Source organism: Chiloscyllium plagiosum, unplaced genomic scaffold, assembly GCF_037043375.1.
Source record: "Chiloscyllium plagiosum isolate Xiang-an unplaced genomic scaffold, Cpla_swu_hap1 HiC_scaffold_5, whole genome shotgun sequence".
NCBI classification, from domain to species: domain Eukaryota; kingdom Metazoa; phylum Chordata; class Chondrichthyes; order Orectolobiformes; family Hemiscylliidae; genus Chiloscyllium; species Chiloscyllium plagiosum.
In genome coordinates this window covers 67,239,669-67,266,493 of record NW_028270143.1, presented here as the reverse complement: position 1 = coordinate 67,266,493, position 26,825 = coordinate 67,239,669, and the positions used below count along the sequence as shown (strand labels likewise).

General features: G+C 41.6%; 1 protein-coding gene across 11 annotated transcripts in view; it reads left to right on the top strand.

Annotated features, from left to right (window-relative positions):
* The window catches only part of LOC122549923 (E3 ubiquitin-protein ligase HECW1-like), a 464,685-nt gene that overhangs the window by 171,657 nt on the left and 266,203 nt on the right, over positions 1-26,825 (top strand). For 10 of the 11 annotated variants that reach the window (XM_043690154.2, XM_043690156.2, XM_043690157.2 and 7 more), the window contains one exon: positions 5,466-5,560. The exons of the other annotated variant lie outside the window; for it this stretch is intronic. In XM_043690154.2, coding sequence (XP_043546089.2) covers positions 5,466-5,560 — 95 coding nt within the window. The remainder of the gene's footprint in view (positions 1-5,465; positions 5,561-26,825) is intronic. 11 annotated transcript variants of the gene reach the window in all.

Genomic DNA, 26,825 nt, shown 5'->3' with positions numbered 1-26,825 from the left:
TAGAAATCAAAGTGAGGAGGAGGATTGAGAATTGTGGAATTATGTCTGGGGCCAGACTGGTAGGCCTGGACAAGGGAATGACAAAAGGAATCAGGTACCAAGTTGGACAAGAAATAGGGATGGGGAAATGCGGGTGTGACCAAAGCATGAGGGTAGTGGTTCATAAAGGAGACAACCTGATCCCTGCAATATTACCTGCCACAGGTTTCCAACCAATCACTGACTTCAGCCTGCCATTGTGAAATGACATTGGAAGCAACAAGTAGTGATGAATTGGCTTCTTCATGCCTCCCTCACTGCTTGTAAAATTATGGTAGGGATAGTATTGAGTGGGTGGTTGGTGGGAAAGAAAGTGATAGAATTTTATGAACCCACCCCTCCTTTTTCAGCATCTGCAAGCCCACCCAGGGTGGGCATGGAATTTTGCCCATAAAATGAATCTTTGTCTGAAATGTCAAAACTCATGTTGATGCATGAATGCAGATGTTGGCAGCATTTCCTTCAGAGAAGTGGGGTATTCAGAGGTGGCTACTGATGGCTGAATTGACTACATCAATCTTTTACTGACTGCAAAGTCTATAGCATGTTCATGGCCTTCTGTACATGTAGGAGAAAGTGAGGACTACAGATGCTGGAGATCAGAGCTGAAAATGTGTTGCTGGAAAAGCGCAGCAGGTCAGGTAGCATCCAAGGAGCAGGAGAATCGACGTTTCGGGCATGAGCCCTTCTTCAGGAATGAGGAAAGTGTGCCAAGCAGGCTAAGATAAAAGGTAGGGAGGAGGGACTTGGGGGAGGGGCGTTGGAGATGCAATAGGTGGAAGGAGGTTAAGGTGAGGGTGATAAGGTGAGGGTGATAGGCCGGAGTGGGGGTGGGGGCGGAGAGATCTGTACTCTGCCAATTGAAAGTAGAGTTAACCTTGCTATGGAGCTCATGTCATCAAAGCTGATTCCCTGTAGAACAGCAATGTTGACATAAATGTGAGTAGCTCATGTTCATTCAGAGACATTCTGCATTCACTTGCTGTGAAATGTCCATGCCAAAGTACATAGTCTTCATAGTCTAGCTATCAAGGTAGGAAATTCCTGCTTTGTTTGCTGCATAAGCGAAGTACAATTTTAAAGGTTGCAGACCTGCCTAGCATCTGAACCTGTACATTAACATTGGAAGCTAATATGTGGAGGAGAATTGAAAGGCTATGTGGCTTGGACATTGTTGGTTGCAGGAGCTGCTGGACAAGTGCTTGTTTGAAGGAAATACCAACTGCCTAATGGGTCTGCACTCTGGATTTAATGTCCAGTTTATTCCTTTAGCTACTAATTCTTAACCTTTATAGTTGATTTTAGTGCAGTGTACAATTGGGTTGTGATCACTGAAGATGTTGATATAAGTGAAAGGTGGAGATGATTCCTGTGTAGATTATTCAAGTGGTGAATCTCAATGTTCAATGAGAGATATAAATTATAAATCTCACTTTTCCTGATTGAATGTCCAATTTACTGTAGATCTAAACATTTAGGCTTTAGACTTAAGATTTATTAAAGCCTCTTTTAAGGGGGTTGAAATAATTAAGCAGTATGGGGAATTACACTTTCATTGCATAGCTTTTATTCCATGCTATGTATTGAATACTGTGAATATTTCTCATTAGTGGTGTCAAATCACACTAAGAAAAAATACCCACAACCCTAAAGTTGTTATTTCATTTATTTTCCAACAACTATTGGAAGGTTTTGCGTTCTGTAGTTTCAGAGCTATTTTATTGATTTGGCATGTTATGTTAGGGGCAGGCTTTAGCCAGGAACAATAAAACACTAATTATGCCACTCTCAAAGGAACAAAGAATATAATCAATGTAACTGCTAGGTTCTGCAGGTCCACAGTAATGCAGCAATCTGAGAAGCTGTGTGCAGACTTTACCCTGTGATAAATAATGCATGTGCATGGCCACCTGGAAGACCTTTGTAAGGTCATTGCACTGAATAAAACACATCACGTACAGCAACTGAAGGAAACACTGGAAATTGTAATTTTGTGATTAAATCTTTTGACCATTTGAAAAATAAACAGAAGATAGCCACATTCACAAGTGTTCAATTGAGAAAAATTATAATAGCATTCAACACATGTGATTAACTCATCAGTAAAGTTTTAACAAGTATTCTGAGATGTTCCTCACTGACAGAATGAACAGGAAGCCAATTGTAACATACAAAGTCCAGACTGATAATAAAGTGTCAGTCTCTGTTATTTACTTGGAATGAAATGCACATTAGATCTGATGGAAATCAGAGCTGCTCCTGATCCATCTCCCTAACTTTGTCAGAAGTGCAGTGGAAGTTCTGTTTGAATGTGTAGAAAGGATTTTCATCACACTTCTTGCATATTAGAGTGCTGAACCTTAAGCTGTTTGAGAACATTATGATTCACAATATAGTCATCCCTATTACCAAATGGCTAAGATTAAAAAGTGTTGATATCCTAGATATTAATGAGAATTAACTGAGGAGGCCATAGTGACATGTCAAAAATTCCTCTTTTTCAGTGCCAATATTTATTGTTCCTTTATATCTTACATCTACTTGTAGGTAAGGAATGCTATGCACATTTATTATCTATAGACACTTATTTAGTTGCATTCATCAGACCTATATGGATGTTAGATGCAGCCATACTCACATTTTAGCCCCAGTGTTATCCAGAAAGGTGCGATGCATATTTAATCAGTTTAGGATGGAAAAACTGATTGGGAACCGATTCTTTTGAATAAGAAGTAATATTCAATTTTAAGCATTTTTTTTTAAGCAAATAGTAAGTCCATGATTGCAAATATTTGTCTGTCAGATTTTAACTGAGGCTAATGACATTGTCATTATTTATGAGAAAATGAGCAATTTCAGATGAGGGACAGAAGTTACTGTAAAATTTCAAAATCTGTCCAGGTTGCTTTAATCACTGTTTGCTTTATTAATTATATGCGAAGAATGGAGGAAGTGGCTGTGTTTGAGCAATAAATACAAGCTAAATGCTCAACATCTTGCAACTTGTTCAGTTTCAAAATATTGTACTCTGCAGAATGTATGGATGTGTGGTGGAGGAAGATTCAAGTGAGACATTCAAGAAGGCATTGGATGATTAATTAAATAGAAATATTGTGCTGGAACAAAGGCATGAAGTTGCCTTTAAGTCAAAATGCTCAGAGAGCTGGAGCCGATGAGATGGGTCAAATGGTCTTCTTCTGCACTGTAACAATTCTGTGATGTCGGTCTGACTAATTGTGCTCAGCCTGCTTATGAAAACACTGAACAGGACCCATGCTGCAATAACAGTGACAACACGAGATGTTAAAAATCATACAACACCAGCTTCACTCTGAAGGTAGTGCTTCCAAACAAACCTGTTGGACTATAACCTAGTGTGGTGTGATTTTAACTTTGTCCATCCCAGTCCAACACCAGCACATCCACATCAAGACGTGTGTAACTAATACTCCCTGCAAATCAGGAGCCATGGGTTAAACACCTTATTTAATCAGTAATACAGTCTGCCCTGGAAAAGAATGAGCACGTGATGCATCACTCTGAAAGGAATGAAACTGCGCCGCATTCAACTTAGCAATTTTCCTGATATTAGAACATTTTTTCCTGTCACGTTCCTCGAATCTGTTAACATCTTGGATTAAGAATCTGTGTGATTCTCTTCTGAACTCTGGCCTCTTGTGAAAAAGATGAAATCTTTTAACTTAGCTTTCCTTTGCAACTTCAAAACTACCTGGGTGAAAATAGGCAGTGTCCTGGGAGTGCAAACCAGGTACTAAGCTTAACATAAATTGGGCATAGATTTTTAACAACTCATCATTGGAGAGCTGTGGGTGTCAAACAGACATTCCGTGGCAGCTAATTGGTTTCACCGTGGCAAAGGTAGACGCAGGGGTCTTTCGGATGGCCCCTGGGTTGTTAGTAGGTGATTGGGAGAGAGGATGGGTAGAAGGGTAATCAAGCAGGAAATTGAAGTGGCTAATTAAGTTTCATTGTGATTTTGTAGAGATGGGAGGCACAGTCTTGGTCCTCCTGGTTCCATATTCATTATTTTTGCAGCTTTATTTTTCTTGCTGGTGACCTCCAGCAATGGAGACACATTATTCTGAATATGGCAGTTCTTCTTAATTTCAAGGAGGGTTTTTCAAACAGGCATAGGTCTTTTTCCATGTGCAATACAGCCTAATATCTGTTTCAGGTGCTCGTTCTAGGTACCAACATTAGAGCTTTTACTAAAATGCGGAGGACCATTGATGTAATGGAATTGAGCAATAGAGAGTGAAGGGAATTATGCTGCAGTTACTGGTAAATGTTTTTTAGGTGAAAGACTTATTGTAATCCTTACTCCTGAGATTTTGCTATTGGGCCAAAAGTTAACTTAGAGTGCAAATGACAGAAAACAATTTAAGAGCTTCATTCTAATCAAGTGAAACTGTTAATACAGCTCTTCCATTTTACCGGACACTTTTTTTCTGGGAATTCATAGTTATGAATTTATGTCACCTCATAAATATCCCAATCTCTAATGTTGCTGTGTGCCTTGGCTCTGGAAAAATCCTTGTAAGATTAAAAAAAGATAAATGGTATCTTTGATAGATTTTCTTTTAGCTAAATTTAATCTTTTTGCTGTCAAATTGTTTTTTTAAGTTAATCTCAGACCCATTGCTGGAGTGGACTACTGTGTTGTGTTGAACGTCTCCACATGTGAACATTTTACAAATCATTCTTACGTAGAAATAAATTTTGTGGAGTCACTCACTATATTCAATGTTTCAGAAAATGAATCTGAAAAAAAATAAGTTGTTTACAGTTTCTAAGGGCAGCACAAGACAAAGGCAGAAATTGATAGCAGTCAGCATTCTGGGAAGCTGATGACAACGAACAAACAATATCACAAAAAGATTTTTTTTAACAATATCTGTTCAAGCTTTGTGCTTAATTATGTTTGTTCACAGTATTTTGTGATTGGCATATCACTGCTTCTTTGTAATGCACTGGAGATTAGAGGGAGGAAATTACCAGGATGTGTCGCCCTAACTGCTGACTGGGGATCTTCCTGGTTGTGCTTGTAAATATTGTATGAGAATGATATGATACTTGACTGCACAGTGAAATGCTCCAATGGCACTTGCTGTCAAAGTTCACAAGTGAACAATGGATACTTGGGTGAAGTATCAGAACATGATGAGCACTTATGAAACCTTTCCACATGAGAAAAAAACAATTTTTAAAAACTTAAAATGTCACAGGGAGGGGTGGGTGGGGAGGGAGATCGTAAGTTTCTAAAATGAAGAATACATATAAAATTAATCAAAATGTAGCTCATGTTTAGTACAAACCACCAGAAGGGGAAAAAAAACTGGAATGAAAAGTAATGTTTCATATTGTGATCTCCTAAAGCTTGAACATGACCTTAATCTATCTTCCAGCTGAAACAAAAATCTGCTTTAAGTATTACCATGGAGCAAGTGGAGCACTACGAGCAACAACCCCAAGCATCAGTGTGAGAAATCCTTCTGTACCTGTAAGTTGTTGCTTCAATGTGTTTACTATATATAAATATACTTATCATTCCATAATCACACCTTAATTTCCAGTTCTGGGCTGACAAGATTAGATGTGACCAAAAGTAGAATTAAAAATAGAAATTATCCTCTTTCTCAACACGGTTTCTAGTCACTGAAAGCAACAGATGGTATTGCTATTGTATTGTAGCAAATCATATGATAATAGCTGTGTCAATTTATCCATACATTATTTTTGTGGTCTATACAAGGTGACTCTGTATCTTTTGTAATTAAAAAAAACCTTACCCCACATTTGACCAAGCTAATTTATGATATTTTTCTATTCTACTTATGCTTCTTTGACACTGTTTAACATTTAATTATATGCTTTAAGTTTGCTTCACTCAGGTCTTATTTCTGTCTTTCATTGTAAAGAATTACAAGTTGTTCTGCTATAACACACATTTTATTAATGTGAATTTGCTATAACAGGATTGATGAATTAGGGATATTGTTTCTAAAGCGCGAACTTTGAATCACGTGTACTGGCTGTAATGTGATTACATTGCCAATATTCTAAGCACTATTTCTAAAGCACAATTTTCCTATGATATGGGATTGTACTAGAACACAACTATTGAATGAGAGAAGAACTACCTGTATTAATAAAACAAATGGACATATCCCGAATAAAGGTTGAAATATTGTGGATATTTTCTGTGTTTGTAAAGCAATGTCAGTAAGAGGTGGAATCTTCAAAGCCCTGAAAGTTGTGGACATTGGTGTGAAAGTTGAAAAAATTGGTTGAGACTGGCACTAACACGGTTCTTGATGCTGAGAGCACAGGTCCCATTCTCCAAACAAGTGTTGATTGGCAAGATGAGAATCTTTCGCTAGTGAGACTCAATCTATAGACCATTACATTAAAGAAGCTTTTATTTGCCAAATCTTACCTCTGCTCTATAATGAATGTTCTTCTTTGGTAGCATATTGTAACTCATTCAAATGAGCATTGTTTACATTGCACCAACATTTGTAAAACATATTTTTATGATGGGATAATGCTGGTCAAGTTCAGTTTTTTTTCATTCATTATTACACACATATGTTTTGTGTAATAATGTAAAATGAGTGCTGAGAGTTTCCTTCATCTTGTTTTCATTTCCAATTTCCAGCACTTGCTATATTTTCCTCTTTCTCAACACGGTTTCTAGTCACTGAAAGCAACAGATGGTATTGCTATTGTATTGTAGCAAATCATATGATAATAGCTGTGTCAATTTATCCATACATTATTTTTGTGGTCTATACAAGGTGACTCTGTATCTTTTGTAATTAAAAAAAAACCTTACCCCACATTTGACCAAGCTAATTTATGATATTTTTCTAATCTACTTATGCTTCTTTGACACTGTTTAACATTTAATTATATGCTTTAAATTTGCTCCTCTCAGGAGCAAATTTGGCAGAGTTCTAAGATATGCTCAGGAAAGTTTTCTGGATTGGTGTGTTTCTGTCCTATAAATAGAGATATTGCTGGATCTGGTTCTGGGGACTTAGGTGGATCAATTATCAATGGGGTAATATATAGATTCTTAATCAGTCGGGGAATCAAATTGCACGAAGGTGGATGTGAGGAACATTGGGTCAGCTATGATCCTATTGAACTGTGCAACAGGCTCAAGGGGTTGAATGGCCTCGTCCCTGTTCCTATTACCTGTGGTCTTAGGGAACTATGTGAGAAGGTGATCATGACCTCATAAGGTTTAACTTTGAAATTGGAAAAAACAAGAAACAATCTCATGTGAAAGTACTTAAAACTGAGAGGAAGCCAACTTCAATGGCATGAGAATGGATTGTGCAGAAATAAATTGGAATCAAAGATTTGCAGACAAAACTGTAATGGAACCTTGAGCTGCCTTTAAAGAGACAGTAGATTATGTAGAGTGGAGGTATTTCTCTTAGAAGGGATAAATGCAGGGTTTACTAAGTCAGAGCTCCCAGAATGAAAACAAGCTATGAGTTGAAGCTACGAGTGGTACATATAACAAGTGCCATGTTGATAATACAAGTGAAAAGCAAGTTGAATACAGAGTATTCAGATGGGGGAAGTGAAAGAGGAATAACAGCAGCAAAAAGTGAATATGAGAAGATATTAGCTGCTAATATAAAACAAAATCCCAACATCTTCCATAAGCATCCAGATAGTAAATGGTTGATAAAGTGAGAAGCTGGGCCAGCTAGGGACCGAAATAGTGATTTACACATGGCTAGTGGGAGGGAGGCAGCATGGCTAAGGTAAGAGCAATTAAAATCAGCTTTAAAAGATTTCTAATGTGGGTGCAGGAGCAGAGAGACCTGGGGTAGATGTGCACAACTTATTGAATCCAGCAGAGGAAGCTGGTAAGGCAGAGTCTGGAAGAACACAGCAATTCAGGCAGCATCAGGAAGTGGAGAAAGGTTAGACCTGAAATGTCAACTTCTCCATCTTCTGATGCTGCCTGGCTTGTTGTGCTCTTCCAGCCTCCTGCCTGTCTACTTTGGATTCCCGCATCTGCAGTTTTTTTTGTTTCTAACTGAGGAAGCTGGGAAAGCAATTAGAATGGCATAAGGACCATGCAACCTTATAAAGGGAGGCACAGAGTTCATAAGCAAGGAAATTACGATGAAGCTTTTATAAAACACTGATTTAACTTCAATTGTAGTACTGTGCCCTTTGAGCACTTCACTGTAATAAAGATATCAATGTATTTTACCTTGTACTATATTAATATTGTACCAATAACAGAAAGTTGCCTCAAGGAAAGGCTTGGTGGTATATATTCCTGGTTGCAAGTTGTTTTTATTTATTCATGGGATGTGGGCATTGCTTATTGGGCAAGCCTTGCCCATCCATTAGCCCCTGAACTGAATGGTTCACAAAACCTTTTCAAAGTCAACTATATTATTGTGGGTCTGAAATCACATGTCAGCCAGACTGCATAAGGAGGCATTGTTCCTTCCCCAAAGAGCATTATTGAATCAGGTGGGTATTTATAACAATGGTTACTAGGCTGCCATTAGCCTAGCTATTCATTTATTTTTTATTGAATTCAAATTTGACGATCTACCATAATGGGATTCAAACACATGGACCTTAATGGTGAGGTCCTAGGGAGTGTGGCTGAACAAAGAGACCTTGGAGTGCATAGCTCCCTGAAAGTAGAATCATAGATAGATAGGATAGTGAAGAAGGTGTTTGATATGCTTTCCTTTATTGGTCAGAGTATTGAGTACAGGAGTTGGGAGGTCATATTGTGACTGTACAGGACATTGGTTAGGCCACTGTTGGAATGTTTCATGCAATTCTGGTCTCCTTCCTATCGGCAGGATGTTGTGAAAGGGTTCAGAAAAGATTTATAAGGATGTTGCCAAGGTTGGAGGATTTGAGCTATATGGAAAGGTTGAATAGGCTACGGCTGTTTTCCCTGGATCATTGGAAATTGAGGGGTGACCTTTTAAAGGTTTATAAAATCATGAGGGGCATGGACACAATAAATAAACAAAGTCTCTTCACTGGGGTAGGGAGTCCAGAACTAGAGGGCTGAGGTTTAGGGTGAGAAGGGAAAGATATAAGAGAGACCTAAGAGGCAACATTTTCATGCAGAGAGTGGTACATGTATGGAATGAGCTGCCAGAGGAAGTGGTGGAGGCTAGTAAGATTGCAACATTTAAAAGGCATCTGGATGGGTATATGAATAGGAAGGGTTTGGAGGTATATGGTCTGGGTGCTGGCAGGTGGGACTAGAGTGGGTTGGGATATCTGGTCGGCATGGACGAGTTGTACCAAAGGGTCTGTTTCTGTGCTGTACATCTCTATGACTCCATGACATATCCCCAGAATGTTAATCTGAGATTCTGAGTTACTAGTGTTGAGAGTGTGGTGCTGTAAAAGCATAGCAGCTCAGGCAGCATCCAGGTAGCAGGAGAGTTGACGTTTTCCCATCAGGAATAACAAAGGGCTTTTGCCTGAAACGTCGACTCTCCTGCTCCTCAATGCTTCCTGACCTGCTGTGCTTTTCCAGCATCACACACTTGACTCTGACCTGCAGTCCTCACTCTCGCCTATTCTGAGTTACTAGTCCATTGACATTCCATTATGCCGTAACCTCCCTAAGGTATTCAGCAAAGATAAGAAATAAAAAAAGAGAGGTGACTAGCATTTTTGGTTAAGGAAAACATTGCAATCTTGGAGAAAGTAAATGTTTCAGATGCTTATTGGACAGAATTAATTTCCTGGAGATTAGACAATAAGAAAGGGACAATCACATTGCTCAGTGTAATCTATGGTCCACCAACTAGTGGGAGAAAATGGAGGAACAAATCTGCAAGGAAATTACAGAGAAGTGGAAACAGCCTTGTGTGGTAATAATTGGGAATTTTACCACTATCCCAGTCTATATATAGATTATTGATTTAGCAGCAAGGGACATATATTTCTAGATTGTGTTTAGGAGGATTTCCTACAGCAGTGTGTGTTATTCCAATAAGAAAGAAGATATTGCTAGACCTGGTTCTTTGGAATGAGTTGGATCAAGTAGAACACGTGATACTGGGGACCATTTGGGGGACAGTGAACTTTGTATCATAAAGATCAGGATAATGATAAAAAATTATGTTGGTCATACCAGAGTAAGAATAATAAACTTTGGAAGAGCAGACTTTATTGGCACAAAATCCGAGTTGATCAGACAACTGGAAACAAAGCTTGGCAGGAAAAGCAGCAGCTGAACAATAGGCTATTTGCAAAGAGCAAATGGTTCAGGTACAGGGGAGGTATATTCCCTCAAAAGGGAATGGGAAGATGAACAAATCTAGAGCTCCTTGGCACGATAAAGGAAATAGAAATGACTCAACTAGGGTAATGCTGTTGATGTGTATATGTGGACTTTCAGAAGGTATTTGATACAGTGTCACACAACAGAGTTGGGGAAAGCTATAGCTTACGGTATTAAAGGGACAGCAGCAACATGAATACAAAATTGGCTGAGTGACATGAAGCAGAAAGTAATTGTCAATGGATATTTTTCGGGCTGGAGTAAGGTTTGTAGTGGAATTCAAAAATGTGTTGCTGGTAAAGCGCAGCAGGTCAGGCAGCATCAAAGGAACAGGAGAATCGACGTTTTGGGCATAAGCCCTTCTTCAGGACCTCAACTGGAGTACTATGCAAGTTTTGGGCACCATAGGATAGAAAGAATGTGAATACATTGAAAGCATGATTCCTGAAGAAGGGCTTATGTCCGAAACGTCGATTCTCCTGTTCCTTTGATGCTGCCTGACCTGCTGCGCTTCTCCAGCAACACATTTTTAAGCTCTGATCTCCAGCATCTGCAGTCCTCACTTTCTCCTCGTAGTGGAATTCTCCAGGAGTTGTCTGTCCTAACAGACCACTACTGGGATCACCACTACTGGGATCACCGGGATTCCCATTTCCGAATCCCAGCCATATATCTGGTCAAACGCTGTCAGTCAGGAGCTAACTTTCACTGTGCACATACATTTCTCAGCAAATATCGGTTGTGTAGCTGACACTTCATTGCAAATATAAGTGTATGTTTGTAAATTAATTGGAATTTATGAACCAAATTATAGTGGAGAAGCATCCTTAGTGTCATGGTATTTGGGTGCCTAACTGGGTGCTACTCATTCCCCAAAGGCCAGTGTAGCCAGACATCTTTTGTCCCATGTTGGGCCATCTCATGCTGGAAAGTCTAAGGCAAAGAACAAAACAAATAAAGAGAAACTGCATTTGCTTCTGGGAACAGAGAGGAACTGCTTGCTTTTCAAGCAGTAACAAAATGACAGTCAACATATGATCATTGCAACCATCTCGTACCTAATGGGACTGGGAGGTGTTTAAGGTCCTGGCTTGTTACACCTGATGCTGCATCACTCTACCATTCTGTAGGTTGAAAACCCCACCCATTCTCAATGACATCATTTTTCTTTCTTGGAAGACAGTTGTTACTCTCCCAACTTTTCAGCATCCGTCATAGCCCCTTGTTGCTCCAGTTGTACAAAGCAAAACATGCTAGGATTATATAGCACAATCTGTCTGCACTGTATTTCAAGTACCCACAATACCCCTCCAATACCAAAACAAGTATCAGTGCCTCTTCTATTGTCTGCTGCACCATACCCTGTCAAAGAATGAGCAGCATCGTATCTATGCACGGTGGCACAGTGGGCGGCACGGTGGCACAGTGGTTAGCACTGCTGCCTCACAGCGCCAGAGACCCGGGTTCAATTCCCGCCTCAGGCGACTGACTGTGTGGAGTTTGCACGTTCTCCCCGTGTCTGCGTGGGTTTCCTCCGGGTGCTCCGGTTTCCTCCCATATCACAAAGATGTGCAGGGTCAGGTGAATTGGCCACACTAAATTACCCGTAGTGCTAGGTAAGGGGTAAATGTAGGGGTATGGGTGGGTTTCGCTTCGGCGGGTCGGTGTGGACTTGTTGGGCCGAAGGGCCTGTTTCCACACTGTAATCTAATCTAATCTATGCTTGGCCTCAGTCAAGGGGTTGCAGAATGGAGGAGAAAGTGAGGACTGCAGATTGGTGTGATCTGCCATGGTTGTGCAGGGTAGCCCTTGTTTACAAATAACCATCCTGTAAGGCATCCAGCCCTAGAAACTTCAGCATAGTTCTCCATATAGTGGGACATGGAGGACTCTGACAATGAGTGAATTGGCATACTTGTACATCGATCTTTGACATGGGAACCTTATTCCAATGAATGCAGCACAAGCTGTGTTATGCAAATACAGTAGGAGATTGTAAGTGCTGTATCAGTGAGGATACCTTGTCCCCCCCATTTCCTGCATCACACAAGAAAGGCAGCACTTGCAAAAAAGAGCATGTTGGCAGATATTTATGGGTGGGGGTTAAGAGAAAATCAGTTTTGTGGCCTCCTGCAACCAGGGTTCTCTTTTATTGACAATTGCCTCAAATGCCACTTGTAAAATCATCAGTAACAATTTGTGCTCTATAGTGGTGAATATCTATAATCTGTGATGATCATGATCGTCTATGATCAGGATTTGTATTGTACACAATTGGACACTATGTGTGTGCCCTGTGCGCAAGTATCTTCATCTTGTACTGTGAAATCACCAGATTAGTCCAATTGCCCTTTCAAAATTCTCACCTTGTTTATGAGTAGAGCCCATGTGTTCAGATAGAAGAAAACACTTAATCCATCTACTCTGGGTGTGGTCACTGCCAGTCTCCAATTCCAGTTTACATTTATGCACATCCTTGCACAGGCATGAAAAGTTACACAGGTCGTGCTTGGAACAGTGAGTCACAAACTTGAGGGCTCAATATTCAAGGGCACCCAAAACTTTTATGATCCTTTCTTCCTGGCACTTCCTGTTGAGTCATTTAGTACAGAGCCACTAAATATTCCTTGAGAGAGAACAAACAGAATCGTGCTTCACTCATATGAGGCAGCACTTCAATAACCTTCATAGCTGATTGAAGGACAGACTGCAGGATCTTTGTGAGAGTCTGTAATCTCCACTGAACACTAATATTCTCAAGCATGATTTCATCAGAATAGAAGGAAACAGATCAGCAGTTGGCCATTTGGCCCCCACAGCTGTCCTGCCATTCATGACTGATCTGCACCAGCTATCAACTCCTTGTTGTTTCAAACATCTTTCCATATCAGCTTTAACTACTTTCAGTGATCTAGCCTCCAAACAGTTTAGAAAACTCCAGATATTCAGCTCCCACTGGGAGAGAAAATTTCATCATATTGCAGTTTTAAATGAGGGCTCCCTTATTCTCTTATTATATTTCCTAGTTTGAGATTTCTCCCATTTTAAAATATCTTCTCAACAGTTACCCTGTCAAGCTCCCTCAGAAATTTATATGTTTAAATATGTTCACCTTCTTTATTCTAAACTCAAATGAATAATGGCTTATCCTATTTAGCCTTTCTTGATAAGTCAACCCCTTCATCCCAGGAATCAGCCTAATGAATCTCTTTTGAACTTCTTCCATACCTTTTTTTAAATACAGGAACCATAACTGTACACTATACACCAGGTGTGACCTCCCCTGTATCCTGTACAGTTGTAGCAACACTTCTCTATTTTTAAATCCCAACCCCATCCCCTCCGCCTCCCCGTAACAAAGGCCGAAATTCCATTTGTCATTTTAATTATTTGCTGCACCTGAAATTGACATTTTGTATTTCATACACGAGAACATCCAAATCCTTTGGGTTGCACTTTTTTGGAGTCTCTTTACACTTGAATTATAACTTGCCCATTGGTTCTTCCTGCCAAAATATATGACCTCACACCTTTCTATATTAAAGTCCATCAGTCAAGTTTTTGCTCACTCACACAACCTATCTATATCCCTTTGCAGATTCCATATGTCCTTAACACAACATACCCTTCCACCTATATTTGTATCTAGTTTTGCCGATGATACGTTACACTCTGCCCCTTCCAATTGAGACCCGAGGATTAATCCTTGTAGCACTCCACAAGTTATATCTTTTCAACCTAAAAAAGACCCCTTAATCATGATTCTCTCTTTCTGTTAACCAAACCTCAATTCATGCTAAAACATTAACCCCAATACTGTGAGCTCCTATCTTGTGCATTACCTTATATGTGACAACTTATTTAATGTCTTCTGAAAATCCAAGTACACTACATCTACAAATTTCCCTTTTTCAACTCTGATTGTTATATTCTGTAGAAAATTTGTCAAACACAATTTCACTTTCACAAAAACATGTTGGATCTGTTTGATTGTGTTACCCTTTCTTATTTGCCCTGCTATTTCTTTCTGAATAATAGATTCCAGCATTTTCCTAGTGACAGATGTGAGGCTAACTGACCTATAGTTTCCTGCTTTGTCTTCCTTCGTTCCTGAAGAGGAGTGTCACATTAGCCATTTTCCAATTGACTGGAACCTTCCTGGAATCAGAAGAAATCTAGAATAGATGTAATGAACTTACCTGACATCAAGCAGAAATAACACGATTTGAGTTTGAGGTTCGATTGCAATACTAAGGCATTGACTGTCCTCTGCTTTTTCTGTAATGGAACAAGAGACGTCAGCAATCAGACGCTGCATCATGGTTAGGTCTGCAAGTGCCTTTATGGAGATGAGTATGGGCATCCCTACCTGCATCCCCACCAATTAGCTGCTTCTGCCTTTTATTGTGCACCAACTGGCCCAGCAAGAGAGGAAATGTGTCAGTAAACAGAGTGCAATATATTTGAATGATGTACCTGCCACTTTTGAAGAACTAGAGTGTGCACAAGCTGTGAGGTATGAATGTGTCGCTTGAGATAATGCTCAGTGTGAGAGTGAGGCATAAAGTTCTGAACTTGAGGTTTAAGTTGTGATGATAGAAATTGCTGGCAGACAACTGAAAAGACTGTAATAAACAGAACAGGTAGTGTGGTTCATGGTACAGTTTACAGGGTATGGCATGTGAATATACATTCACTGATCATGACAATCTATTGTAAGTCATTAAACATGTCCAAGTTTTCAGGATTAGCCTGCTTGTATTGAAATCAAAAGTGATCGACTGCAGTGTTTATCTGGAGGACTTCCTGACCTCTTGGGGATTATCTCTCCTCCTGTGTACCTCATGAACCAAAGCCTTCAACACAATATCTTAAAGTTATAGTGGCATGCTCTCTGGCTTTCAATTCATCTTGAACTAATTCCAGCCCCTGCAGAAGCCAGAATGCAACTCTTGCTTAAGAAATGCAAGTTAGTATTTTGTGTTCCTGTAAACTTTGAGTCTCTAGAACATAGAACATAGAAAAATATAGCACAGAACAGGCCCTTTGGCCCACGATGTTGTGCTGAGGATTTTTCCTATTCTAAAATATAATAACTTAACCTATGCACCCCTCAATTCACTGCTGTCAATGTGCATGTCCAGCAGTCGCTCAGATGTCCCTAATGACTCTGCTTCCACCACCACCGCTGGCAATGCATTCCATGCATTCACAACCCGCTGCGTAAAGACCTTCCTCTGACGTCTCCTCTATACCTTCCTCCTAATATCTTAAAACGATAACCCCTCATGCCAGTCAGTCCTGCCATGGAGAAATGTCTCTGTCTATTGATTCTATTCATGCCTCTCATTACCTTGTCAGGTCACCTCTCTTCCTCCATCCTTCCAGAGAGAAAAGTCTGAAATTAGTCAACCGCTCTTCCTAAGACAAGCCCTCCAGTCCAGGTAGCATCCTGGTAAACCTTCTTTGCTCTCCAAAGCCTCCGTATCTTTCCTATAATAAGGCGACCAGAACTGGACACAATATTCCAAGTGTGGTCTCACCAGGGTCTTGTAGAACTGCAGCAAAACCTTGCGGCTCTTAAACTCGATCCCCCTGTTAATGAAAGCCAAAACACCATATGCTTTCTTAACAACCCTATTCACTTGGGTGGCAACTTTGAGCGATCTATGCATTTGAGCATTCAGATCCCTCTGTTCCTCCACACTGCCAAGAATCCTGTCTTTAATCCTATATTCAGCATTCAAGTTCGACCTTCCAAAATACGTCACTTTGCATTTATCCAGGCTGAATTCCATCTGCCATTTCTCAGCCCAGCTCTGCATCCTGTCTATGTCACGCTGCAGCCTGCAGTAGCCCTCAATATTATCAACGGCACCTCCAACCTTTGTGTCATCTGTGAATTTACTAACCCACCCCACAACCCACAACCTCCTCATCCAAGTCATTTATAAAAACTACAAAGAGCAGAGGCCCAAGAATAGAGCCTTGTGAGACACCATTCACCACTGACCTCCAGGCAGAATACTTTCCATTTACAACCACTCTCTGCCTTCTGTCAGCCAACCAATTCTGAATCCAGATAGCCAAATCTCCCTGTATCCCATACCTCCTGACTTTATGAATGAGCCTACCATGGGGAACCTTATCAAATGCCTTGCTGAAGTTCATATACATCGCATCCACTACTTGACCTTCATTGACCTGTCTTGACATCTCCTCGAAGAACTCAATAAGATTTGTGAGGCACGATCTTCCCATCACAAGGCTATGCTGGCTGCCTTTAATTACACTATGTTTTGTCAAATAGTCATAAATCCTATCCCTCAGAACACTTTCCAAAACCTTGCTGACCACAGACGTAAGACTGACTGGTCTGTAATTGCTAGGGATGTCCCTATTTCCCCTTCTTGAAAAGAGGAAAAACATTCGGCTCCCTCCAATCCTCCAGTACGACACCTGTGGAGAGTGAGGAAGCAAAGATCTTCACCAGTGGCTTAGCAACCTTCTTTCTCACTTCCTGGAGCAGCCTAGGATAAATCTGGTCTGGCCCTGGGGGCCTATCAATCTTAATGTTTGCCAAAATTTCCAGCACATCAACTTCATCAATCTTGATCTGTTCGAGCCTGTTTCCCAGCTCCTTGAAGTTCTTTTTCAGAACAAGGTCCTTTTCCTTAGTGAAAACCAAAGTAAAAAAATTCATTTAAGGCTTCCTCAATCTGCTCAGACTCTAAGCACAGGTTCCCTAAACTATACCTGGCCGGCCCTACTTTCTCACTAATCCTTCCTGCCAAAACTTTTTCATGCCCCCTCCTGGCTCTTCTCAGTTCATTTAGAGTCATAGAGATGTACAGCATAGAAACAGACCCTTCGATCCAACCTGTCCATGCCGACCAGATATCCCAACCCAATCTAGTCCCACCTGCCAGCACCCGGCCCATATCCCTCCAAACCCTTCCTATTCATATACCCATCCAGATGCCTCTTAAACGTTGCAATTGTACCAGCCTCCACCACATCCTCTGGCAGCTCATTCCATACATGTACCACCCTCTGTGTGAAAATGTTGCCCCTTAGCGCCAGAGACCCGGGTTCAATTCCCGCCTCAAGCGACTGACTGGGTGGAGTTTGCACATTCTCCCCGTGTCTGCGTGAGTTTCCTCCGGGTTCTCCGGTTTCCTCCCACAGTCCAAAGATGTGCAGGACAGGTGAATTGGCCATGCTCATTTTCCCGCAGTGTCAGGTAAGGGGTAAATGTAGGGGTATGGGTGGGTTGCGCTTCGGCGGGTCGGTGTGGACTTGTTGGGCCGAAGGGCCTGTTTCCACACTGTAATGTAATCTAATCTAATCTTAGGTATCTTTTACATCTTTTCCCTCTCACCCTAAACCTATGCCCTCTAGTTCTGGACTCCCTGACCCCAGGGAAAAGACTTTGTCTATTTATTCTATCCGTGCCCCTCATAACTTTGTAAACCTCTATAAGGTCACCCCTCAGCCTCAAACGCTCTAGGGAAAACAGCTCCAGCCTGTTCAGCCGTTCCTGTAGCTCAGATCCTCCAACCCTGGCAGCATCCTTGTAAATCATTTCTGAACCCTTTCAAATTTCACAATATCTTTCCGATAGGAAAGAGACCAGAATTGCATGCAATATTCCAACAGTGGCCTAATCAATGTCCTGTACAGCCGCAACATGACCTCCCAACTCCTGTACTCAATACTCTGACCAATAAAGGAAAGCATACCAAACGCCTTCTTCACTATCCTATCTACCTGCGACTCCACTTTCAAGGAGCAATGAACCTGCACTCCAAGGTCTCTTTGATCAGCAACACTCCCTAGGACCTTACTATTAAGTGTATAAGTCCTGCTAAGATTTGCTTTCCCAAAGTGCAGCACCTCGCATTTATCTGAATTAAACTCCATCTGCCACTTCTCAGCCCATTGGCCCATCTGGTCCAGATCCTGTTGTAATCTGAGCTAACCCTCTTCGCTGTCCACTACACCTCTAATTTTGGTGTCATCTGTATTTTGGTACCTCTTATGCTCGCATCCAAATCATTTATGTAAATGACAAAAAGTAGAGGGCCCAGCACCGGTCACAGACCTCCAATCTGAAAAACAACCCTCCACCACAACCCTCTGTCTTCTACCTTTGAGCCAGTTCTGAATCCAAATGGCTAGTTCTCCCTGTATTCCATGAGATCTAACCTTGCTAATCAGTCTCCCATAGGAAACCTTGTCGAACGCCTTACTGAAGTCCATATAGATCACATTTACTGCTCTGCCCTCATCAATCTTCTTTGTTACTTCTTCAAAAAACTCAATCAAGTTTGTGAGACATGATTTCCCACGCACAAAGCCATGTTGACTATCGCGAATCAGTCTTTACCTATCCAAATAAATGTATGTCCTGTCCCTCAGAATTCCCTCCAACAACTAGCCCACCACCGAGGTCAGGCTCACTGGTCTATAGTTCCCTGGCTTGTCTTTACCACCCTTCTTAAACAGTGGCACCACGTTTGCCAACCTCCAGTCTTCTGGCACCTCACTTGTGACTATCGATGATACAAATATCTCAGCAAGAGGCCCAGCAATCACTCCTCTAGCTTCCCACAGAGTTCTCGGGTACACCTGATCAGGTCCTGGGGATTTATCGAGGAGAAAGTGAGGGCTGCAGATGCTGGAGATCAGAGCTGAAAATGTGTTGCTGGAAAAGCGCAGCTGGTCAGGCAGCATCCAAGGAACAGGAGAATCGACGTTTCGGGCATAAGCCCTTCTTCAGGAAGATACTCAGTCTAGAGTCCGGTTACTAGTGGTGTGCCACAAGGATGTGTTTTGGGACCACTGCTGTTTGTCATTTTTATAAATATCTTCTCTTGGTAACTGTTCCTTTCCCTCTCCATGGCTATGGTAAATGTGAGGCAGTTGTGGTCACTGTCACCAAACTGTTCTTCCACCGCGAGATCTGACACCTGTCCTGGCTCATTGGCGAGCACCAAATCCAAAATGGCCTCTCCCCTCGTCGGCCTGTCTACATACTGAGTAAGGAAACCCTCCTGAACACAGCTGACAAAAACTGCTCCATCCAAATATCTGCACTAAGGAGGTTCCAGTCAATATTGGGAAAGTTGAGTAACGCATAACAACAACCCTGATACATCTGCATTTTTCCAAAATCTGCCAGTCTATGAGTTCTTCAATCTCCCTACTGCTATTGGGGGTCTGTAGAAAAACCCAATGAGGTGGCTGTTCCCTTGCTGTTCCTAACTTCCACCCATACTGACTCAGTAGACAAACCTTCCTCAACAACCTTAGTTTCTGTAGCTGTGACGCACTCTCTGATTAACAATGCTACACCCCCTCCTATTTTTCCACCCTCCCTGTTCTTTTTAAACATTCTAAATCCTGGAATATCTAGCAACCATTCCTGCCCCTGTGAAACCCACGTCTCCGTAATGGCCACAACATCATAGTCCCTCTGATGAAGCATGCAGCACTCAGCAGCACATTCAACACTGGCATGCATGCCATCGTCAGTACAAAACAAGGCAGCACTAAGTTTGCATTTACCTATGTTGTTTTGAGCAAGGTGTTAATCAGACATTACATTCCAACCAGTCAATCTTGGGGCTATCCAGTTTAATCCTTTGGTGCCTTAAATGGCCATTTAGTTACCATTCACGGCAATTCTACATGGGATCATTACTTACCTATATGATGTAGCTGCGAAATAAGCACAGTAAGTAAATCAATTACCAAGTGTTCTAAATGAGTAAAGATACATTGAATGTTTATACAACATGTGTTCCACTTAAAAAAATGTTTGGCTCGACAGATTGTGAATGCATGTAAAACATGTTAAATTTCCATAGTGTTGTTCACAGTTAGTCAAAGTATATGTCCAGAGTGCTACATTAGTTACAACATATTGAATATGCTTCACCTCTCTTCCTCTGATTGTTTCCTTCAACTTCTCATTGATTTTTCTCTTTTTCTAACTTTCAAATTCTCATTTTCTTCATTGCCACTCTGGCTGACTGCCTTTCACATTGTTCCTGTCTCTTTCTTGCTATAAGTCATTCCCATCCTGGTCCAATATCTGTCTGGTTCTTACAGGTAGACAAGATATTGGGAAGGCATTTGGTATACCTGCTTATGTTTGTCAATGCATTCTGGGGAAGAGTTGGGAGATTGTGTTGCAGCTGTAAGGGCATTAGTTAGGACACTTTTGGAATACTGTGTTCAATTCTGGTCTTCCAGATATAGGAAATACGTTGTGAAACTTGAAAGGGTTCAGAAAAGATTTACAAGGATGTGGACAGGGTTGGAGGATTTGAGCTATAGGGAGAGGTTGAATAGACTAGGGTCAGAGTATTGAGTACAGGAGTTGGGAAGTCATGTTGCGGCTGTTGGAACTGTTGGAATACTGTGTGCAATTCTGGTCTCCTTCCTATTGGAAAGATATTGTGAAACTTGAAAGGGTTCAGAAAAGATTTACAAGGATGTGGACAGGGTTGGAGAGTTTGAGCTATAGGGAGAGGCTGAATAGCTGGGCTGTTTTCTCTGGAGCTTTGGAGGCTGCGGGGTGATCTTACTGAGGCTTATAAAATAATGAGGGACATTGTTAGGGTGAACAGCCAAAGTCTTTTCCCCAGGGTAGGGGAGTCCAAATCTACAGGGCAAAGATTTAAAGTTAGAGGGGAATGATTTAAAAGGGATCTAAAGGGCAACTTTTTCAAGCAGAGGATGGTGTGTGTATAGATTGAGCTGCCAGATGAAGTAGTGCAGGTTGGTACAATTACAACATTTAAAAGGCATCTGGGTGCCTGAATAGGCAGGGTTTTGAGGGATATGGGCCAAATGCTGGCAAATGGGACTAGATTATTTTCGGATGTCTGGTTGTTATTGACAAGTTGGACCGTATGGTCTGTTTCCATGGTGGGACATCTCTGTGACTCTATGACACTATATATTTCTCTCAATTTCCTTTGTTAAGCATTTTGAGTAAGGAGGAAGTTGGGATGCTGATATAGCAGGTAGGAGCTGGGTCGAGGATGTACAAGTGACAAAGGCTTACATGAAGGTTGAGAGGTTAAATGGGACATGTAAAAGAATAGGCAGGAAAATGCAAGGCATTACTATTGCAACGTGAATTAAATAATAATATCCAAATTTCATAAGTATCTGATGCTCCCCTCTGATTCAGACAGGCATCCTACAGATCCGTAAAAACGAATCAACACATCAGAAATAGAATGGGCTAATTGGAAACTTTTAACTGCCCTTGCTCAATATCTACTAAACAGTTAAAGTTAAAATTAACTTCACCCTCTCTCTTTCCAGCAGATTGATTATGGAAACACTTATGCTATTCTATTCTGTTTTCAGTTTGGGTCGATCGAAAGCATAAGTGAAAGCTGAATTTCAGTTAGTGCACCAAAACTCCAACTGATTGAAAAGCTGTTTCTTTCATGAGTGGGAAATCTAATTCTGCTTGTAAACACTTTCATCTTTGATACTGGGCTTTAGCACAGACAGCTACTTAATCCCCTGCTGCCACATAACGTGCAATGGCTTTATTCTTCACCCAGAATTCCATTGAAGACTTAATTCTTTCTGTAGAGGAAACATTTCCACAGACGTGTCTAGCCTTAGGGATTTAGCAAATTTTTAAACATCCACTTCCATGATACACTCATACAGAATGGGACTCTTCCCCTCCCATTTGAGAACACGTTTCTCCGATGCTAAAATAGAAACAGAAACTGTAGCTGGCACAGTGGTTAGCACTACTGCTTCACAGTGCTAGGGACCTGGGTTTGTTTCCAGCCTTGGGTGACTGTATGAAGTTTGAATGTTCTCCCTGTATTTGTATGGGTTTCCTCCAGGTGCTCTGTTTTTTTCCCCCCAAAGTCCAGGGATGTGCAGGCTAGATGGGTTAGCCATGGGAAATGCAGGGTTACAGAATAGGGAAGGGAGGGGTGGGTATGGGTGGGATGCTCTTCGGTGAGTTGGTGCAGACTCGATGGACCAAATTGCCTCTTTCCACATTACAGGGATTCTATGACATTGGGTGCAGCTCATGGTGTGTGTGTGTGTGTCCCCTTGCTTGTCCCTCTGTGCTGCCTTGAATCAATCTCACCCTGTTGTGTTGCAGATCAAGCGGGCAGGTAAGTACAATAACAGTAAGTGGGAACAAATGTTCTGACCAGAACACTTGAGATCAAAGAAAAGCCTTCTCCCTCCTAAAGAATAGACTCTGTAACTCAAACCACATCTCTCTTTATGATTTCCCCCATCTGACCCTGCCAGTGAATTAGCAATTGCTCTTGCAGTCTGTACTATGTGGAAAGTTATTGAAATGCTTTATCTCTAAAATTAAGATATTTTGTGCAGCTCTTTCTGATGCTACTTTATCCTCCTCTGTTTTCTACTCTGGATCAACTCCCATTCCTTAACTAAACATGCAATATCTGCATTATCACAATTTCATTCACTGTCACACTGGTATTCTCAAAGTCTCTGGGATCAAATGTTCATTGATAAATCTCATGCAGCAATGCCTTCCATGTTCAATATAGTTGGATTTGCAGTAAGTCTTATTTATTTCAAGGCAGTGCAGAAATGACTCTAGCCCTAAATCCAAATAGTTTATTTACAGAAATTTAAACCACCTCGCAACTTACAAATGTTCCAATACAAATGTTCTCTGATAGATCCCAGATCCTTTCCAGAAGATTGCCAGTCTGATGCAATACTAGCTCCATTCACAAACTTAAATAGTCAAGCAAGTGTATAAGAATCACTTACCAGACCAACATAATCAAAACAGATGAAACAAACCGATGAAGTTGACAATGAATAACATTATCTCTTACAGGCTGAGCTACCATCAGTGATGGAGAAATGAAATCAGATCTGATCTCTTCATTCTATTTTACATGACTAGATTCCCTACAGTATGGAAACAAGCTCTTTGGGCCAACAAGTCCACACACCAACCGTCCAAAGAGTAACACACCCAGACCCATTCCCATTCCCCTGCCCTAATTTACCCCTGACTAAAGCACCTAACACTATGGGCAATTTAGCACAGCCAATTCACCTGACTAGCACATCTTTGGACTGTGGGAGAAAACCAGAACACTGGGGGGAAACCCCGTGCAGGCACAGGGAGAATGTGCAAACTCCACACAGACACAGGGAGAATGTGCAAACTCCACACAGACACAGGGAAAATGTGCAAACTCCACACAGACAGTCACCCAATGCAGGAATTGAAGCCAGGTCGCTGGTGCTGTGAAGCAGCAGTGCTAACCACTGAGCCACCATGCACCCATGAAAAATGCTGTCCATAACAGTTTATGATGACAGAAATTGTATACTGGACTTACATGCTCTTCTTCTTCTCTCCTTTCCAGAAAAAGTGTGCTACAAATCAACAGAATGCACTTATTGGAGTCTCTAAATATGGCCATGATAATATTCACTGTTATACAGTAATCTAACTAAATCAGCTTTTAACACCAACTGCGTGGCTAATTTCAGAGCTGAGAGAAAGTGAGGACTGCAGATGCTGGAGATCAGAGTCGAGAGTGTGGTACTGGAAAAGCACAGCAGGTCATGCACCATCAGGTAGCAGGAGAATCAACATTCCGGGCATAAGCCCTGATTAAGGGCTCCTCGATTCTCCTGCTCCTCGGGCCTGCTGTGTTTTTCCAACACCATACTCACGACTAATTTCAGAGCTGGCCAGCATTGGATTTTCTTCGATAAGACAAACAACATGCTGTACATTTTATGTGTCACTGACAGTGTGCAAGCAATATTAAAATAATATACACAATTATATACCACTGCAATTAGTCAATGTCCTATATCAATATAACAATCCTTAATCGCTTTTTCTCCTTCTTTATAACATAGTAAAAATGTCTATCAATCTGTGGGGGAAATCACCATAAGATAGTATTTACAGGGTAAGCTAAATGGCAATTTGCTCTTAGTTCAGTTTTTGCTCCCTTTCATTGATCAATTTATTATATTTCCTAAAATATTTGTGCAAGCTGAGCTGAACAAAGACATTAGAACTGATTCAGGAAAGATTAAGATGATGTATGTCAACTCTGTAGGAACTGCAGCATTAAGTGGAGAGACATGGAAATGTTCGCAATGAAGCAACAAAAACAACAAAAATATTACTGTACTTAGAAAAATGTCATGATCCATACACTCAAGACATGAACAAATACTATTCATTACAAAAAGGGAAAGAAACCCAATCATTTTGATTTCAGGATTCCATCAAAGTTGCAAAGTCTATGAACATTGCTTTATATTGTGAGAACCCAATTCCTCCGCCTCCACCATATCTGCTCCCAGGAGGACCAGTTCCACCACAGAACACACCAGATGGCCTCCTTCTTTAGAGACCGCAATTTCCCTTCCCACGTGGTTAAAGATGCCCTCCAACGCATCTTGTCCACATCCCGCACCTCCGCCCTCAGACCCCACCCCTCCAACCGTAACAAGGACAGAACGCCCCTGGTGCTCACCTTCCACCCTACCAACCTTCGCATAAACCAAATCATCCGCCGACATTTCCGCCACCTCCAAACAGACCCCACCACCAGGAATATATTTCCCTCCCCACCCCTTTCCGCCTTCCGCAAAGACTGTTCCCTCCGTGACTACCTGGTCAGGTCCATGCCCCCCTACAACCCACCCTCCCATCCTGGCACTTTCCCCTGCCACCGCAGGAACTGTAAAACCTGCGCCCACACCTCCATCCAAGGCCCTAAAGGAACCTTTCACATCCATCAAGTTTTACTTGCACATCCACTAATATCATTTATTGTATTCGTTATTCCCGATGCGGTCTCCTCTACATTGGGGAGACTGGGCGCCTCCTAGCAGAGCGCTTTAGGGAACATCTCTGGGACACCCGCACCAATCAACCACACCGCCCCGTGGCCCAACATTTCAACTCCCCTCCCACTCTGCCGAGGACATGGAGGTCCTGGGCCACCTTCACTGCCGCTCCCTCACCACCAGACACCTGGAGGAAGAACGCCTCATATTCCGTCTCGGAACACTTCAACCCCAGGGCATCAATGTGGACTTCAACAGTTTCCTCATTTCCCCTTTTCCCACCTCACCCTAGTTCCAAACTTCCCGCTCAGCACTGTCCCCATGACTTGTCCGGACTTGTCCTACTGCCTATCTCCTTTTCCACCTATCCACTCCACCCTCTCCTCCCTGACCTATCACCTTCATCCCCTCCCCCACTCACCCATTGTACTCTATGCTACTTTCTCCCCACCCCCACCCTCCTCTAGCTTATCTCTCCACGCTTCAGGCTCACTGCTTTTAATCCTGATGAAGGGCTTTTGCCTGAAACGTCGATTTTGAAGCTCCTTGGATGCTGCCTGAACTGCTGTGCTCTTCCAGCACCACTAATCCAGAATCTGGTTTCCAGCATCTGCAGTCATTGTTTTTACCTTATTGTGAGAACCTGCTTCACCTACTCTGTAGATAGACATCCTGTCCAAGGCAGATTGCAGAGTGCTGGTGCCACGTAGAGATAATTCCACACAGACTGTATGTATTTCCTCCGGACTTGGAGCTGCCATAACAGGAGATTTGAACACATGAAAGGATCAAGGATTGAGCGTCAAGGATTCTTTATCCACCAGCATCAGGTCAACATGAAGAGAATTTAAGAATAACCAATCAATTATAAGACATATGACATTGGAGTAGAAGTAGGCTATTCAGCCTATCAAGTCTGCTCTGCTAATGAGATCATGGTTGATTTTATAATCCACAATGCCACTTTCCTACCATTCTCTCACAATCTTTGAATCCTTTCCTGATTAAAATCTGTCTATCTAAACATCAAACATATTTATCGACCCAGCCTTAACAGCTCTGTGCAATAAAGAGTTCAGCATTTCATTTCACTACCCACTGAGAGAAGAATTTTCTCCTTACCATTGTCTGAAAACGTAATTCCATACTCTGACGTTATGCCCTCAGTTACTAACCTCTCCTACAAGGAAGAAACAAACTCTCCACATCGACCCTATTACATCCCCTAAGAATCTTGTATGTTTTAACAAGATCACCTCTCATTCTTCTAAACTCCAATAAATACAGGTGTAACCTACTCAATCTCGCCTCATAAGAACATTCTCTGGATTGCCTCCCAGGCCAGTATATCTTTCCTTAAATAAGGGAACCAAAACAGTTCATAGTATTTCCAGTGTGGTCAATCTAGTACCATGTATACGTTTAGCAAGGATTCCCTATTTTAATAAGTAAAAACAATGACTGCAGATGCTGGAAACCAGATTCTGGATTAGTGGTGCTGGAAGAGCACAGCAGTTCAGGCAGCATCCGTGGAGCAGTAAAATCGACGTTTCGGGCAAAAGCCCTTCATCAGGAATAAAGGCAGAGAGCCTGA